Source organism: Galeopterus variegatus, unplaced genomic scaffold (genome assembly GCF_000696425.1).
Source record: "Galeopterus variegatus unplaced genomic scaffold, G_variegatus-3.0.2 Scaffold2065, whole genome shotgun sequence".
In the NCBI taxonomy this organism is placed as follows: Eukaryota; Metazoa; Chordata; class Mammalia; order Dermoptera; family Cynocephalidae; genus Galeopterus; species Galeopterus variegatus.
The window spans coordinates 13,668-31,069 of record NW_007728176.1 but is presented as its reverse complement, the minus strand read 5'-3'; the positions used below and the strand labels follow the sequence as shown (position 1 = coordinate 31,069).

Genomic DNA, 17,402 nt, shown 5'->3' with positions numbered 1-17,402 from the left:
GACCTCGCTCAGCCAGTGAGCGGCCGGTCTGTATGTGGACCTCGCTCAGCCAGTGAGCGGCCGGTCTGTATGTGGGATCCGAACCCTCGGCGGGAGTGCCGCCGCACTCCCAAGCGGCGCACTGTAGCAGTGCGCCACCGGGCCGGCCCAAGATTCCATTAGATTTTCTATGTAGATGAGTATATAATCTGTGAATAAGAGCACTTTTACTTCTTTCCAATCTGGATGCTTTTTATCTCTTTTTCTTGACTTTTATAACTGACCAGAACCTCCAGTATAAATTTGAATGGAAGTGGTGAACAGGCATCCCTGTTTTTTACCTGATGTTAAGGAGAAAGCATTAAATATGATGTTAGAGGTTTTTGCATACGCCTTTTATCAGGTTGAGAGAGTTTTTTTCTATTCCTTGTTTGTTGAGAGTTTATATGAAATAGATTTTTAATTTTGTCAAATGCTTTTTCTGAATCTGTTGACAGGATCATATGGTTTTCTGCCTTTAGTCTGATAATATGGCAAATTACATTTTGGCAGGGAGGGCAGCTGGCTGATATAGGGATCTGAACCCTTGACCTTGGTGTTTTAAGGCTGTGCTCTTACCAACCGAGCTAACTGGCCAGCCTTTGATTTTTAAATGTTAAACCAGTTTTGCATTCCTGGGATAGTGATATATTGTCTTTATAAAATATTGCATTTGATTTGCTTATATTTTTTATTTTCGATTTTTTTTTTGTCCTCACAAGGGAAATTTTATTAATGGCTATAGTTTATTCCCTTGCAAAAGACCAACTGCAACAAAATGAAGGGAAAATAACCTCAAGATTTTATTTTCTTCATGATAAAACAAAAGATGAAGCTTAGAACTGGATCACTTGGCCCTGTCTCTTCTTACCTCTTCTCAGTTCAAAATGCTTGCATCTCTTAATAGCCAGCATTCTCTTAGATCTGCGGTTGGGCTCAATGCACTCAAGCCCCAGCACAGTATTCTTTGTAGTTTTAGCCTTTTTCTGGAAAATCGGCTTAGTCTGCCCACCATAGCCACTCTACTTCCTGTCATCATTCTGCTTTCCCCGGGCATATAGAGAATCCTTTCCCTTCTTGTACTATGTCACTTTATGGGGTTGGTGATTGCCACACTAATTACAGAAAGTCCAGTGAGTTAGGAACATTCACCTGGTAAATAAGCCACTCAGAATGTGCAGTGTTATCAGACCACAGTGGCACAACAATCTACCTGACCTAACTGAAGCTGAAGCACTCCATGAGGACTGGCTCAAACTCCTCAATTACACACAATGCTCAACTCGCTCGGACTAAAACATGGTCCAGCCCCATGTCTTTATTTTCTATTTATTTATTTTTTTGGCAGCTGGCTGGTACAGGGATTGAATGCTGGACCTTTGTGTTATCAGCACCACACTCTAATCAACTGAGTTAATCAATCAGGCCAGCCCTTGATTTGCTTAAATTTTGTTTGGAATTTTTGCATCTATGTTTGTGAGGGAAATTGGTCTGTAGTTGTCTTGAAATGTCTTTGATCTTTATCTGTGATGTCTTGTGACCTTGTAACGTCCATGTGCTGTTTCTTTTCTAGTATAGGTGTGTTTAGTGCTATACATTTCTCTACAAGCCCTGTTTTAGCAACATACTTTCAAATTTATTGAGACTCATTTTATGGCCCTGGTTATGATCTATCTTGGTAAATGTTTTATGTGCACTCGAGAAGAATGTATATTCAGCTTTTGTTTGGTGAAATGTTTCCATAAATATCAGTTGGTTCAATTTGGTTGATAGTGTTGTTCAAGTCTATTATATCTTTGCTGGTTTTCTGCAAACTTGTTATATCAGGTATTGAGGGAGAAGTATTGTACATTTATCTTTAAATTCTGTGTTTCAAGTAATCTGAAGTTCCCTATTATTAGGTATATAAACATTTAGGATTATTATGTCTTCTTCTGAAATGACCTTTTTTATTTCTGGTAGTATTTGCTTGGAAATCTACTTTATCTCATTAATATAGTCACTGTAACTTTCTTTTCAATAGTGTTAACATTTTATCTATTTTTCTATTTTATCTATTCTATCTATTTTTCTACCCTTTTACTTTTATTCTATTTTTTATTATCTTTAAAGTTTGTTAGGCAGCATATAATTTGGTCTTCCTTTTTAAAATACAATCTATCTTTGCCTTTTAATTGGGGTACTTATAGTTTTTAAAAATTAAAACAGAGTTTTGTTTCTTGCTCTCATTTCCATTCATCTCTTTGTTCTACACTTCTTCACTCCAGGACCAGCACCCAGCCCCCTGTCCACGATAAACTGGACTCGTGACAGATGGAAAAGAGATAAAGTTGAAACACCTTAGGGCTGGCCAGTTAGCTCACTTGGTTAGAGTGTAGTGCTGATAACACCAAGGTCAAGGGTTCAGATGCTGAACCAGCCAGCCATCAAAACGAAAAACAAGACAAAACAAAAAAGAAATACCTTAAAACATGTGCCAGGGAGTGGTACACATAACTTTTGCCTACATTTTATTGGCCAGAGCAAATCTAATGGCCACATTTTTTATGGGTGAGACTGAGTATAATCTTACAGGGATGGATCTAAGAAAAAGTATATTATTATTATTATTATTATTATTATTATTATTATTATTATTATTATTATTATTATTATTTCAGCTCCTTTTTTTTGTATTTTTATTTTAAATTTATTCACATACCATAAAATCCACACTTTGAAAGGGTACAATTTAGTGATTTTTGGTATATTCACAAAATTGTGTGACCATTACCATTATCCAATTTCAGAACATTTTCTTTGCCTCCCAAAGAAACTCTACTCATTAGTCTCCCCATTTCACCTTCCTTCCAGTGCCTGGTAACCATTAATCTACTTCTGTCTCTATGGATTATCCTATTTTGGGAATTGCATTATGATTCAATAGTGGAATTGTGCAAAAGGTGGTCTTTTGTGACTGGCTTTTTTCACTTAATATGTTTTTGAGATTTTTGAGGAAAATAGGCCATTTAAATTTATGTGATTATTAATATGGTTATATTTAAATCTGTCATCTACTAGTTTCCTTTTTTATTATTTTATTGTCATCTTGTTTTCCACTTTTGTTTCTTTTAATTTTTCTGCCTTCTTTTGACTTAATTGAATATTTTTATAATTCTTTTTTATCTCCTTTGTTGCTTTATAAGCTATAACTGCTCTCTTAGTGATTCTGTTAAGGTTTTTAGTATACATCTTTAACTTATCACAGTCTGCTTTCAAGGAATATGATAGCACTTCATGTGTGGTATAAGAACCTCATGTATTCTTCAGTGTAGCTACCATTTCTGGTGCTCTTCTGTTCTTTCTTTAGACACAGGTTTCTATTTGATATCATTTTCCTTCTTCCCTAGGGACTTCCTTTAACATTTCCTGTAGTGTGGAGCTGCTGGTGATGAATTTTTTAACTTTTGTATGTCTGAGAAAATTTTCATTTTTCCGTTTGATTTTTAAAGATATTTATTTTCTCAGACTATAGAATTCTAGGGTGACAGCTTTTTTCCCCTAGTATTTAAATGATGTTGTTTCACTAACTTCTCTCTCTTACATTGTTTTAAACAAGAAATCCGATATGTTCCTTATTTCTGTTTCTCTATGTGTATCTTTTTTTTCCTTCTGTCTGCTTTATCACTGACTTTAAGCAATTTGATTCTGAGGTGTCTTGTAATTTTCTTCATGTTTCTTATATTTGGGGTTTTTTGAACTTCTTGTAGATTTATAGTTTTCTTAAAGTTTGAAAATTTTTTTTTCCTTTTTGTCCTTTTCCTCTTCTTCAAAGAGTCTAATTACACAAAGATTAGGCCACTAGAAGTTGTTCCACAGCTCATTGATAATGTTTTCAGTTATTGGAAAGTTGTAATGTATTCAGATTCAATATTGTCTTTTTTTTTTTTTTTTTTTTAAAGATGACCGGTAAGGGGATCTTTACCCTTGGCTTGGTGTTGTCAGCACCACACTCACCCAGTGAGCTAACCGGCCATCCGTATATGGGATCCGAACCCATGTCCTTGGTGTTATCAGCACCGCACTCTCCCAAGTGAGCCACGGGCTGGCCCTCAATATTGCCTTTTGTCATGTCTGATTTGCTATTAATTTCATCCAGTGTATTTTTCGGGCCGGCCCTCAATATTGCCTTTTGTCATGTCTGATTTGCTATTAATTTCATCCAGTGTATTTTTCATCTTTCACTTTGTAGTTTTATCTCTAGAAGTTGGAGCTGAGTGTTTTTTGTATGTCTCTATTAAACTTTTGAATTGAAACAAAAATTTTTATTTCCATCTTTCACTTTGTAGTTTTATCTCTAGAAGTTGGAGCTGAGTGTTTTTTGTATGTCTCTATTAAACTTTTGAATTGAAACAAAAATTTTTATTTCATATGAAATGCAATTATAATAACTTTTAATGGCCTTGTCTGGTAATTCTAACTTTTTAGTCAGTACTGTTTTTGATTAATTGATTTTTTTCTCTTCATTATTGGTTATATCTTTCTGCTTCTTTACATATTTGATAATTGTTGACTAGATGCCTGACATGAATTTTACCTCATCACGTTTGACATTTTCCTGTAAATACTCTTGAGTTTTGTTCTGCAATGCAGTTAAATTACTTGGAAAGACTTTGCTCTAGAGTAGTGCACAGCCTAGGACTATTATTCCTTTCTACTGAGACAAGACCCTTTTATATAGTTTATCTAGTATGCTTTGAAACAGGAGTTTTTCCAGACTGGCTGGTGGGGACAGGTACTATTCCCAGCCCTGTGCGAATGTTACATCTAATCTTTTCTTGTGGTTCGTTCTTTAGCCTTAGGTAGTTTCCTTACATGAATGCACTGATCAGTTTCCAACTGAATACTTGGTGGGGATACTCAATCAACCCTGAAGATCTCTGTGTAGTTCTTTCCTCTCTAGTACTCTTTCCTATGAACTTTAGCCACCTTGGTCTAACTGCAGTTGAGTACCTGAAATGTGGCTTGTCTGACTTGTCGTGACCTCAGCTCCATCTCCTCTATTCAGGGAGTACACTAGGCTCTGTCTCAATTTTCCCTGTATGTATCAGGGCCTAGAAACTCAAGGCAGGTAAGACAACAATGACAGGGTTTACTTAACTTACTTCCTGAATCTTAGGAATTGTTCTCCCTTGTGGCCTATTGTTCAAAGTCTTGAAAACCATTGTTTTCATATAATTTCATATATTGTGTTCATTCTTTTTTTGGTTTCAGGTAAGAGGGTAAATCTAGTCTCTCTTAATCCGTCATGGCAAGAATGAAATATATATATTTTTTGTTTTGGTGGCTGGCTGATACAGGGCTCTAAACCCTTGACTGTGGTGTTACAACACCATGCTCTAACCCACTGAGCTAATCGACCAGTCCTGAAATAGTTTTTTATAGTTTTATATTTTCCTTTGCCATGGGAAAGAAGTCTGAATAAGATTAGAAAAATTGATTTATATTATTTGACAATTAAATTTAGGAATTAATACCATATATGAGTATATTCTGTTACCTCTGCTCAGCTTTTTAAAAAACTTACTGCTGAGATAATTATTCAAATTTTTGCTTTAAAAAGACCTATCCTTGGGCTTGATCCCTTCCTGTTGTAATGGAGACAGAAAATAAAGGCATGAAAGAAATTTGTGGGGAATAGAATTTAGGAGTTAGGGATTTTCAGCTGGGCCTAATTGAGCCACATACAAGAGTACCTAATATCAGCTCATGCAAACCTGCTGATAGAAATTACCCTTTTCTGATGATCATTTTCTAGAAAGTCCTTTTAAAAGATTTTCTTTGGCTCTCAGGATTTGATGGGTAAGGCAGAGAGCTGTGTGCATATGATAACTTTGTGGGCTTAATGCATGTATGTGTGTATTGCTTTTAACTTTTACCCCTTTGCTTATTACGTTTGAAAGATTTTGAGCTAAACCTTTTGTTAGAGGTCTTGGCAGGTTGGCAGTGTTTCTTGGATAAGATGAGACCGGAAGAGTATCTTGAAAGAGCAAATGTAGAGTGTTAGGCTGTGTAAAGGCTTTTATGAGCAAATAACATAATTTCTCTCTGTCCTCAGAGGAAAAAGAAATATGGTAGGGACCATTCAGTAGAGCAAAAGGAGGTAGGGGGTGGAAAAATTAGTGAGATGTGAAGCTAGAGCGGACTGGTAAAGTAAAGCATTAATAGTGCCGAGGTATAAAGGATTTGTATGTTTTGAATTGTTGGGAAAAATGCCAAAATAATTTTCTCATAATCCTCAAAGTAATATTTTGTCCTTGAAACTATATTTGTTTGCTCCACTAGTCTGGCTGTTAATCACTGCTTGTATTTTTGGCTTCTGTAACCAAGCTCGCTTATCTGCACAGACCACATATGCTATCCTAGTGAATGCTGAGAAAAGAAAAAAAAAAAAAAAAAAAAAAAAAAAAAAAATGTAAAAACCTGGAAGAATCTGCTTTACTTTGTGAGACCTGAGCTTGGGGTCCAGATTTTCAAGCATTAACTTGTCTGGGCCCACCAGCGTAGTAAATACCTGACTCTCCAACCCTCTGAGTATCAGATGCTTCCTTGCTGAGCCCGTTTCCACAACAGAATTGGTTATTACATGGATGATATAGTTAGCACAAAAAATAAATTTGTGGGGCCGGCCTGGTGGCGCACTGGAGAGTGCGCCGCTTGGGAGCGCAGCGGCGCTCCCGCCGAGGGTTTGGATCCCATGTGGAGACTGGTTCCCGCTCACTGGCTGAGCGCGGAGCGGGCGCAACACCGAGGGTTGCGATCCCGTTGCCGGTCCCCGGTACGGGCGCGACACCGAGGGTTGCGATCCCGTTACCGGTCAGTAAAAAAGACAAAAAAGGAAAAAATAAAAAAAATAAAATAAAATAAAATAAATTTTGGTACTGAGTTTGTCAAGTGACCAAGGTTGAACATTTTTATGGTTGTAATCAATAATTATTATACAATTAAAATACACAAAGCACCATTCTAAAAATTCTTCTAGGTGAGGTTTGGGTATATAGATGAACTTCTTCCTAAGTAATTCACAATTTACTCCAGAATACCAGATGTGCTTAATGTATATGGTAACAATTTAAAGAGTAATTACTAGCATTGTTTAAAGATGTTCAGAAAGGAGATTCTGATAAGAATTTCAAGAAATAAAAGGAGTGAAAGGTTAAGTCACCCTTTGTTCTTGTGTGGAAGTACTGAAAAAGTTGAACTTTTTTTTTTTTTTTTTAAATCATTAAAACCCAGAATCCATGGGAAGGATTTATGTGTAGAGAATGGGTGAATTTAGTGACATCTCGTTTGCCTTAGGAGAACAATCCTGGTGGTAAAACGCATCTCTCTGACTTTAATATAAAATAACATAGCATGGTGCTGATAACATCAAGGGTCCAGGGTTTGATCTCTGTACCTGCCAGCTGCCCAAAACAAAACAAAAAAACAAAATGAAGAACCCTAAGATCTAGCCCTCTTTCTCCTATTCTGCTCTACATCCACACCAACATATTAAGTCTAGGGAAAAATTCAAAAAATAATAATTTAAATTTTCTTTCTTTTTTTGGGGGTGGGGGGTGCAGCTTGCTGTAGTGGGATCCAAACCCTTGACCTTGTTGTTATAAAACCAATAATTTAAATTTTCTATGACTGCTTCTGTGGTGTGTAATATAGATGTGTAATACATATCTAAAGTAAAAATTATGAGACCCAAGCACTTGCCACCTTACAGAATAGATGCTTTTATTTAGGATTTATTCTTCTCTTTCCCAAATGTAAATGAGTCTCTGGTTGTGTTATTTAACTTTGTTTGATTCAGAAAGTATGAAAATGGCAATATTTTAGAAAATTACATTTTAAGAAACATGAAAATATCCAATTCTGTAAAGAAACATTTTTCCTTCCCATAGTTTTACTGCAGCTATTACTTTTTAAAAATAAGTATGTGTGGCAACTCCAGAAAGATGTGAAGAAACAGTTTAATGAAATGTCAGAGATCTGTTTGATGAACGTTAATAATTGATAGCCTTAAAAAAGTTGTAATAGGAATAGCTTTCCCCCTCATGTGTTAAATGTGCTTTTTTATTTTAAAAATACAAAAGCTTTGGCAGGGATGAATTTAAGGAGGTAAGTTTAAGTGTAATAGCAATGTATTTTAATTAAGGAGGGGAATGTTGTGTGGTTTAAAAGTTTGGCATTGCAAACATGTTTATTTCCTTTTACATTCTGTTATTTGTAACCAGATTTTGCTTTTTAGCATTTTTTTGGGGGTGAGATATGAGAATGAAGAAATGGAAAGGGTTCTTTTAAAGTAAATGTATTTTATGTTTTTTTTAAAGATATGGTTGGCTGGCTGGTTAGCTCAGTTGGTTAGAGTGTAGTGTTATAACACTAGGGTCAAGGGTTTGGATCCCCATGCCGGCCAACTACAAAAAAAATAAATAAAAAAGGTAAACAGGAATCTTTGAAACCTTAATTTATATATATCTTTTTGTTTTACCAATATTTAGATCTGCATTGTCCAATATAGTAGCCACTAGCCATATGTGGCAGTTGAGCACCTGAAATGTGTCTGGTCTGACTTGCAATATGCTGTAAGAATAAAATATACACCAGATTTTGAAGCTTGATTTGGGAAAAAAAGAATATCTAATTCACTTAAAATGTTTTGATTGCATGTTGAAATGACATTTAGGCTGTATTTGATAAAATAAATTATTAAAATTCAGCTTTTTTTAACTTTTAAATGTGACTACTAGAACATTTAAAATTTCATAAGTGGCTTATATTATATTTCTGATGGACAGACTGATCTAGATGATCATCTTATATTATAATTTTACCACCGCAGCATTTCAGTTTTTCTGAAAATACTCTTCATGAAACAACCATCAACAGATATTTTCAAGTCTCTGTGTTAAAAACTTATGTATTTTTAATCATAGGAAAGGCCTTTAGATCTTCACTCAAACTCTTTATTCTTTTTTTATGATTGAGGATTGTTTTTAACTTTTTATCAGCTGTCTGATTCCCTAAAGAATTTGATGATATAATTAATTAAAAGAATATATTGTACTCCCCTTTCTGTGGCAAGTAGCTTAGCTTCAGATAGTCTATTTTAAGATTAAGAAGTCTAAGAAGTCTGCTAGGCTTGTGTGGATTGTCTTTATAAAGTAATCTCCAAACCATCAGTTTCTGATCAGAATATTTGGGAGGAGGCTATAAGCTTCACATATTCACCTTCTTTGAGCCCTCATCTTAAGGAAACAAAGCAAAAGAAAAATCCTTGTTTTTCAGACCTGGAGAGATCCCTATCATTTGTGCACCTCTCTGTTGTCCCCCAGTTGTTTCCTGTGCTAATTATGTTTTCTCAATTCTCTCTTTGTTATTTCTGTTGCTCTGAGACATGAATATGTGCTTCATGTTATTGATAAGAAAGCGTGTGACTCCATTTTGAATGGCTGCTCATAGATTCTGGAGTTATTCTAAGAACCTTGGAGTTGCCTGGTTAGGAGACTGTGGGTTGTGTGTTCCCCAGTTAATAGAAATCCAACCTCTGATGTCTGGCAGCATTCTGGGAGGATGGGCAAATCTGGGTCTGAATTATTGTAAAGCAGTGGCAGAGAAGAAATAACAGGAAACCACACAAACCTAGAAGGAATGCCTTTGGTTACAATGTACAATATTCCTGCTGGGCCATTTCTTTTCCTTTAATCTGATTAATTTCTTCTTGTACGAAGGTACCTCAAAAAGTTTGTGGACAAACAAAATTAAAAGATAATATGAATCCAAGAAAAAAAATATGAATCTTTCCATGAACTTTTTAAAGCACACTTGTGTTATAGTCAGAAGGAAATTATGATGGAGTTGGGGGGCAGATTGGGTAGTTTACTTTTTTGCAAAAAATCTCTGCAAGGCAATGAACCCATCTGATCTGGGAAGAGGAAAATAAGTGAATAAGTTTTAGATGGACTTCTCAATAGCCCACAGATCTGTGAGTAATGCTGTATTACCATTTTCTCAGTTGTCAGGGTCAGGTGTTTGGAAATTGTTTGCTTTCAGGTAATGTGCCCTTCTACTGTCAGTCAGAGTATCTTATTTATGTTGATACTAGGTGGCAATCTGTTTAGGAACCTTCCCAAGTTGTTTTATCACTACTTTTAGCAGTAAGGAATACAAATATTTGATTCTAACTATATATTCTATAAAGGAACATATATATTCTTTAGGAATATGTAGATTCTTTTCCAGCATACCACGACTAAGTAGCTAACTGGAGAGAGATAGTTTCAGTTTAGGTATTACTTTTTCTACGAAGTGTTCTGACTCTCTCAGACGGAGTTCTTCTTTGTAAAAATTCTAAAGTTTTTCTTTAGAGAATTCTAAAATTTGCTGGAATAACCAAGAGGTTTGAAAAGGCAGAAATGAAGTAATGCTTATACCTTCCTTTATAAAATATACCCCAAAATTTCCTTTAGAAAGTAATAGTCATTGGTTTTTAAAAAGTTCTGAAGGGCTTCCAGTAACGAAAGTCAGTAGTTTCTTACCTAATTCTTTTTTTTTTTTTTTTCCTTTTTGAGTCTGGCCGCACCGCGCTCAGCCAGTGAGCGCTGTGAGCCCACCGGTCATCCCTATATAGGATCCGAACCCGCGGTGGGAGCACTGCTGCGCTCCCAGCGCCGCACTCTCCCGAGTGCGCCACGGGCTCAGCCCTTTACCTATTCTTATTGCCCCTAGTTCCATTAAACAGAGACAAAATTTTTTTTATAAATCTTTATAAAAGTATGAATAACTTGCAATGAGAGACATGTATAGTTCTTAAGAGTACAGTTTGAGTTTTGACAAATGTATATTCCTGAGTATAACCCAAATGCCTATTAAGACTTAGAAAATTTCTATCACAAAAAATTCACATCATCCCCCAAAATTTCTTTGTGTCATTTCTAGCAACCCCAGGTCCCCAAAACTTCTCATTTGATTTTTATCTCTATAGGTACATTTTGCCTGTTCTTTTTTTTATATCACAGCTTTACTGAGATATTCATATACTGTGCAGCTTACCCATTTAAAGTATACAGTTGTTTTCAGTGTATTCACAGAATTGTGCAACTCTCACCACAATCAATTTTAGAACATTTTCATCACCCCATTAGCGGTTATGGATCCCTGGCTTCCTCCATTCCTATTCCAGCCCTCAGCAACAACTAATCTACTTTCTGTTTTCTAGATATTTCATAAAGGTATAATCACATGATATGTGTCCTTTTGTGACTGGCTTCTTTATCTTAGCATAATATTTTCAAGGTTCATCCATGTTGTAGCATGTATCAGAACTTTATTCATTTTCATGGCTGCATGATATTAAATTGTGCAGATATATTGTACGTTTTTTTATCCATTCATCAGTTGATGGATGTTTGGTCTGTTATGAGCATTCATGTATAAGTTGGTATGGAAATAATTTTTCATTTCTCTTGTATTCATTTTCATGGCTGCATGATATTAAATTGTGCAGATATATTGTACGTTTTTTTATCCATTCATCAGTTGATGGACGTTTGGTCTGTTATGAGCATTCATGTATAAGTTGGTATGGAAATAATTTTTCATTTCTCTTGAATATATGTGTAGGAGTAGAATTGCTGGGTCACATGGAAATTCTTTGTTTAACCAATTGAGGAACTGCTAGGCTGTTTTCTGAAGTGGTTGCACCGTTTTACATCCCAACAGCAGTGTATGAGAGTTTCATTGTCTCCCTATTGTCACAAACACTTGTTATTAACTGTCTTTTTGATTATAGTCATCTTAGTGGTTGTGAAGTGGTGTCTCATTGTGGTTTTGATTTGCACTTTCCTGGTGATTAGTGCTGTTGAGCATTTTTTCATGTGCTTATTGACCATTTGTAGTTCTTCTTTGGAGAAATGTCTCTTCAGATATTGTGTCCATTTTAAAATTGGGTATTTTTGTCATCTTATTTTTGATTTGTTAGATTTTTTTATGTATATTCTAGATAGAGGTCTCTTATGATTTGCAAATATTTTCTTCCATTCGGTGGGTTGTCTTTTCACTTTCTTAACGGTAGCCAGTAGAGTACAAAATGTTTTTAATTTTGATGAATTCCAGTTTATCTGTTTTTTCATTTGTCACTTGTGCTTTTGGTGTCATATTTAAGAAGGCTTTACCTAATTCAAAATCATGAGGATTTAACTCCTATATTTTCTTGTATATTATGCTTGTTCTCGAACTCTATATAAGTGGGACCTCTTTTGCATCTGGCTTCTTTCATTTAACTAACGTTTATATGATTCATCCATGTTGATGCATGTGTCAGCAGTTTGTTTTTATTGCTGGTAGTATGCTACAATTTGATCATTTAATATTTCCTGGACATTTGGGTTGTTTCTGGTTTTTGGCTATTATGAATAAAGCTTCTATGAAATTTCAACGAGAAGCCTTTTTTTGACATATATTTTCATTACTTGCTGGGCCATGTAGAAATGCATTTTAACTTTATAAGGAATTGCTAAACAGTTACTCAAAGTGGTTGTACTGTTTTATACTTCTGATATCAATATACAAGAATTACAATTGCTCTCATTCTGGCCAGCATTTGGTATGGTCAGTCTTTACAAATGTAAATTAAAGTTTTAATGTGTATGTAGTGTGGTTTTAACTTGCATTTCCCTGATAACTAAAGATGTTGAACATTTTTCAAATGCTTATTGTCTGTTTGGTTATCTTGTTTTGGAAAGTGTCAATGTGTCTCATGTATTTTTTAAAGTGTGGTAGTTGGCTTTTTAACTATTGATTTTAAGAATTTTTCATATAGATACCAATCTTTTGTCAGATACATGTATTGAGAATATTTTTTCCCAGTCTAGGGCCTTCCTTTTCATTTTTTTAATGGTATCTTTTGAAGAGCAGAGATTTTAAATTTTGGTGAAGTCCAATGTTTTAATCAGGGTTTTTTTTTTTTTAGTTAGTGTTTTCTTGTGTCCCATTAACAAATTTCTGCCTAACCCAGGTTTAAAAAGGTTTTCCTGTGTTTTCTTTTAGAAGCTTTATAGTTTTATATTTAGGTCTGTCATCCATTTTGAGTCATTTTTGTGTATGAGATAAGGATGGTATCTTTAAAAAATTAATGTCTTTACTTGGAATATTTTATTTGTAAGCATTTCTCACAGCTTTGTATAAGTGACTATGCTATTTCAGTGTTCTCTGAAGGTGAACTGCTTAACCTTCTCCAACCCACCCATGAATTCACTTGGCATTCTTGTTTATCCTAAAAGTTGCAACTCAGCATCTCTGAGACCTTTCTGACTCTCTAAAAGCCTTCTATTTAGGTACTTTTTAAAAAAAATCTAGACTGCCATTGTACTTCAAGCTTAGGTTTAACTTAGGAAATACCATTATTTTCTTTGAACTGCATGTCTCTTTATTGATGGTATTTTTTTTTTTTTTTTTTAAAAAGATGACCGGTAAGGGGATCTCAACCCTTGGCTTGGTGTTGTCAGCACCACGCTCAGCCAGTGAGCAAACCGGCCATCTTTATTGATGGTATTTTTTTTTTTTTTTAAAAAGATGACCGGTAAGGGGATCTCAACCCTTGGCTTGGTGTTGTCAGCACCACGCTCAGCCAGTGAGCAAACCGGCCATCTTTATTGATGGTATTTTTTTTTTTTTTTAAAAAGATGACCGGTAAGGGGATCTCAACCCTTGGCTTGGTGTTGTCAGCACCACGCTCAGCCAGTGAGCAAACCGGCCATCTTTATTGATGGTATTGATGCAGTATAAATTATTTGGCATATAGCAAGCATTTAATAAATAAGTAAAGCAAAGAACTAGGTTCAGGTTATTTCAGTTATGTTTGTTTCTCTATTCATTTAGACTTTTTAGGGCTTAGAGTCATATAGAAAATTACTTTTACAGATACACTAATTTTTTCGTAAGATATATTATGGACATACTGAAGTAACATTTATGAAAAACAGTATTTAAAGTAAAACATCATCTCTAATACTTTTTAAATAAATAGTATTTATGGCGGTTAGTTGAAGCTTAACTTGGCTGTTTGATAACATTTTATGTTTCTAGCAATATTTGGGAAATTTTATTTAAATTATTGTCCCCATGAAAATATATTAAATTTTTCCTAAATAGAGATAGAATTTGTTTAATTTATACTATTGTGTTATTCGATATGACATATTTGAGATTTGGAAGTTTTTTTAAAATATAAGAATTATGATTTATTTAAATTTAATAAATAGTTGATGTACATTGCATTGAGCTAAATGTTCTAAGGGATGTAAAGGTGAGTAGGTTATAAATCTGGTTCTCAAAGGGTAGTTCAATAATCTGTTGAAGAGGATTTAACCCATATTTTTTTTCTTTCTCAGTTTTTATATTTCATAAGTTAATATTGGGAGCATTTGTTGTATCCTATGCAGATGACTTTTTCTCAAAGGCTTACTGGAAGTGAGTGGTAGCCTGTTAAATACACAAATTGATGTTTTAGGGCCCATATTATTTGAATGATATGGGCCCTAAATTATTATCTTTATAGTTACAGAGCCACATTTTCCAACTCTCCTTTATAGGTTGTGCATATGTGAAAAAAATAAAGGATTTAATGTGATGAGTCATGGAATGGATCTTTGAAATTAGCTTGGCCATTTTTCTACAGATAAGGAAAAGACCTAAAACAGTGTTGCAAACTCAAAAGTCAGTAGGGATCTTGAAAGTCAAGAGGTCCCAGTTTAACAGTGTAAGACCAATGATAAATAGCAGCAGTTAATTGGCCTGAGTTTTGGGGAAAAGGTTAGGGATTGTAGAGATTGAGTGACTTGAAGTTCTTCCTCATCTAAAGGAAGAGATCCTTACTTAGCTACACCCTGTTGTTACTGTACAGGAAAGATTATAGGCTGGTTTTGCCCTATCGTTATATTTTTCAACAGAATCTAGAATTATTAATAAAGTATATATGTATATAAACAAGTATATAATATCCCAGTTTGAATATTAGTAATAGTTCAGTGTTTTACACAAACACTGCATGGGTCAAACAAAACACTTTTTAAAAATTTAGTTTATTGTTTTTTGGTGGCTAGGTAGTCCGTGGATCTTGGTGTTATAACACTGCACTCTAACCAACTGAGCTAACATGTCAGCCATAAACAAAACACTTTTTGTTTGGGAAGATTAGTTATGTGTAGGGCTAGCCATGGCTCACTTGGGAGAGTGTGGTGCTGGTAACACCAAGGCCACGGGTTTGGATCCCTATATAGGGATGGCCGGTTAGCTCACTTGGGAGAGCGTGGTGCTGACAACACCAAATCAAGGGTTAAGATCCCCTTACCGGTCATCTTTAAAAAAAAAAGATTAGTTATGTATGCTTTAAGGAAAATGAAAAAAGAGAAGGAATTTGGTTAATTTCTGTGGCTCTGTCTTACTTTTTTAGCCCAGGAGGCACTGTAAACACTATAGGATTAGTTATTCCATAGAATTTATTGTACTTCTTTCATGTATAGATTCTTTTTTCTTGAAGCCTGTTTGACCACTTTTCTCACCAGATTTCCTAATTTGAGTTTTTAATAGTGATGAAAGGGGCTAATAGCATTATAAAATGGGGTTAATAGCATTATAAAATATTTAATATAATTTGCCATTTCAAATTTTGAAACTGCAATGCATAGCAGTTATCTTACTGATATCAACCAAAAATTATTGAAGTTATGCATATTATTAAAACTTTATTTTAAAACAATGGCTAAATTGTCGTAGTGAAGCTCGAAGTGCCATCTCTGTTTCATCTGGTATTATTGTGAGATGAGATCTTGAGCAATTTTTAATTACGTTTTAGATTGTTAGAGACGGATAGTAAGTCTTTAAGATCTGTAAATGGGTCAAGAAGAAACAGCGGCTCCTCTCTTGTATCAAGTTCATCAGCCTCTAGCAATCTCAGCCACCTTGAAGAAGATTCTTGGATTCTTTGGGGAAGAATTGTTAATGAATGGGAAGATGTACGCAGAAAGAAGGAAAAGCAAGTTAAGGTATTCATGTTTTTGTTGCAGTTCTTCCTCATGTCCCAAAGGGCATCAGGCATGGATTAATAGAGGATTGGGAAAAAAAAAAAAAACAGATTCTAGTAATTTCCAAGCTGTATAATAAAGAGGTCTCCTTTATGTGTTTTCATTTGTTTGTATCCATAGAAATTTTGATTTGTAAATATCAGTTGTTATAAAAGGTCCTCAAAATGTAGAAATAGAAGAAATAGATAGCTGGAAGTTAATTTAGAAGTTAGTTCAATTCTCTTATTTTATAGATTCAGAAATGAAGATGTGACATCCTACATGCTTGAATTAGCAGTCTTTTACTTTTTTTTTTTTTTTACCCTAAACAGCCTTTTGAAACGTGATGGTTACTGTACCATCATTCTCAGCTCTACAGGTTAAGTCCTTAATACTTTTAAAGTTTACACTCTGTGCAAGATGACCAGAATTTATCAATGGCATTGTAGTCCCCTGGACCAGAACAGGATATACACAAGGGCCAAATCTTAGTCTTGGGTAGAGGTTCCCTAGTTTTATTATAAAACTAGCTTTGTGAATTATAAATTGATAAAGTCCTCCATTCCACTCCAACCCCCAATAAGTCTTCTTTGGCTTGCAAGGTAGGAGACTTAAATGATTTATTTTAAAATTTTTATTTTACTCTTTTTATTTTTAGGAACTTGTTCGTAAAGGGATACCCCACCACTTTAGAGCAATAGTTTGGCAGCTTTTATGCAGTGCACAAAGTATGCCAATTAAGGATCAGTATTCAGAACTTCTCAAAATGACATCACCTTGTGAAAAGTTGATCCGAAGGGACATTGCTAGAACTTATCCTGAACACAATTTTTTTAAGGAAAAAGATAGCCTTGGGCAGGAGGTTTTATTTAATGTAATGAAGGTAAGTTCTATTTATTCATTTTTGGAAATGAAATGAATCCTCAGAAGGTTGAAATTACATGTTTCCCATGATGAGGAATGAATTCCCACCACAATCATCAATTGTTTTGGCAAAAAAGTTGGTTTTAGCATGTCTGCTTTAATTCTGTTACTGTATCACTGTCTAGTTTGGAGAACTTGATAGAAAATTCATCATATTATTTGGCATTAGTTGATGAAAATAAAATACTTATAAATTACATTCTATGGGGCCGGCCTGGTGGCGCACTGGATAGTGCGCCGCTTGGGAAGCGCGGCGGCGCTCCCGCCGAGGGTTCGGATCCCACATACAGACCGGTTCCCGCTCACTGGCTGAGCGAGGCGCAGGCGCAACACCGAGGGGTGCGGTCCCGTTGCCCGTTCCCGGGCCCG

General features: G+C 35.0%; 1 protein-coding gene across 1 annotated transcript in view; it reads left to right on the top strand.

Annotated features, from left to right (window-relative positions):
* Positions 1 to 17,402, top strand: part of EVI5 (ecotropic viral integration site 5) — a 64,950-nt gene that overhangs the window by 39,394 nt on the left and 8,154 nt on the right. The window contains exons 3-4 of the mRNA XM_008580322.1: positions 15,902 to 16,091; positions 16,768 to 16,992. Of these exons, the coding sequence (XP_008578544.1) occupies positions 15,902 to 16,091; positions 16,768 to 16,992 (415 nt within the window). The remainder of the gene's footprint in view (positions 1 to 15,901; positions 16,092 to 16,767; positions 16,993 to 17,402) is intronic.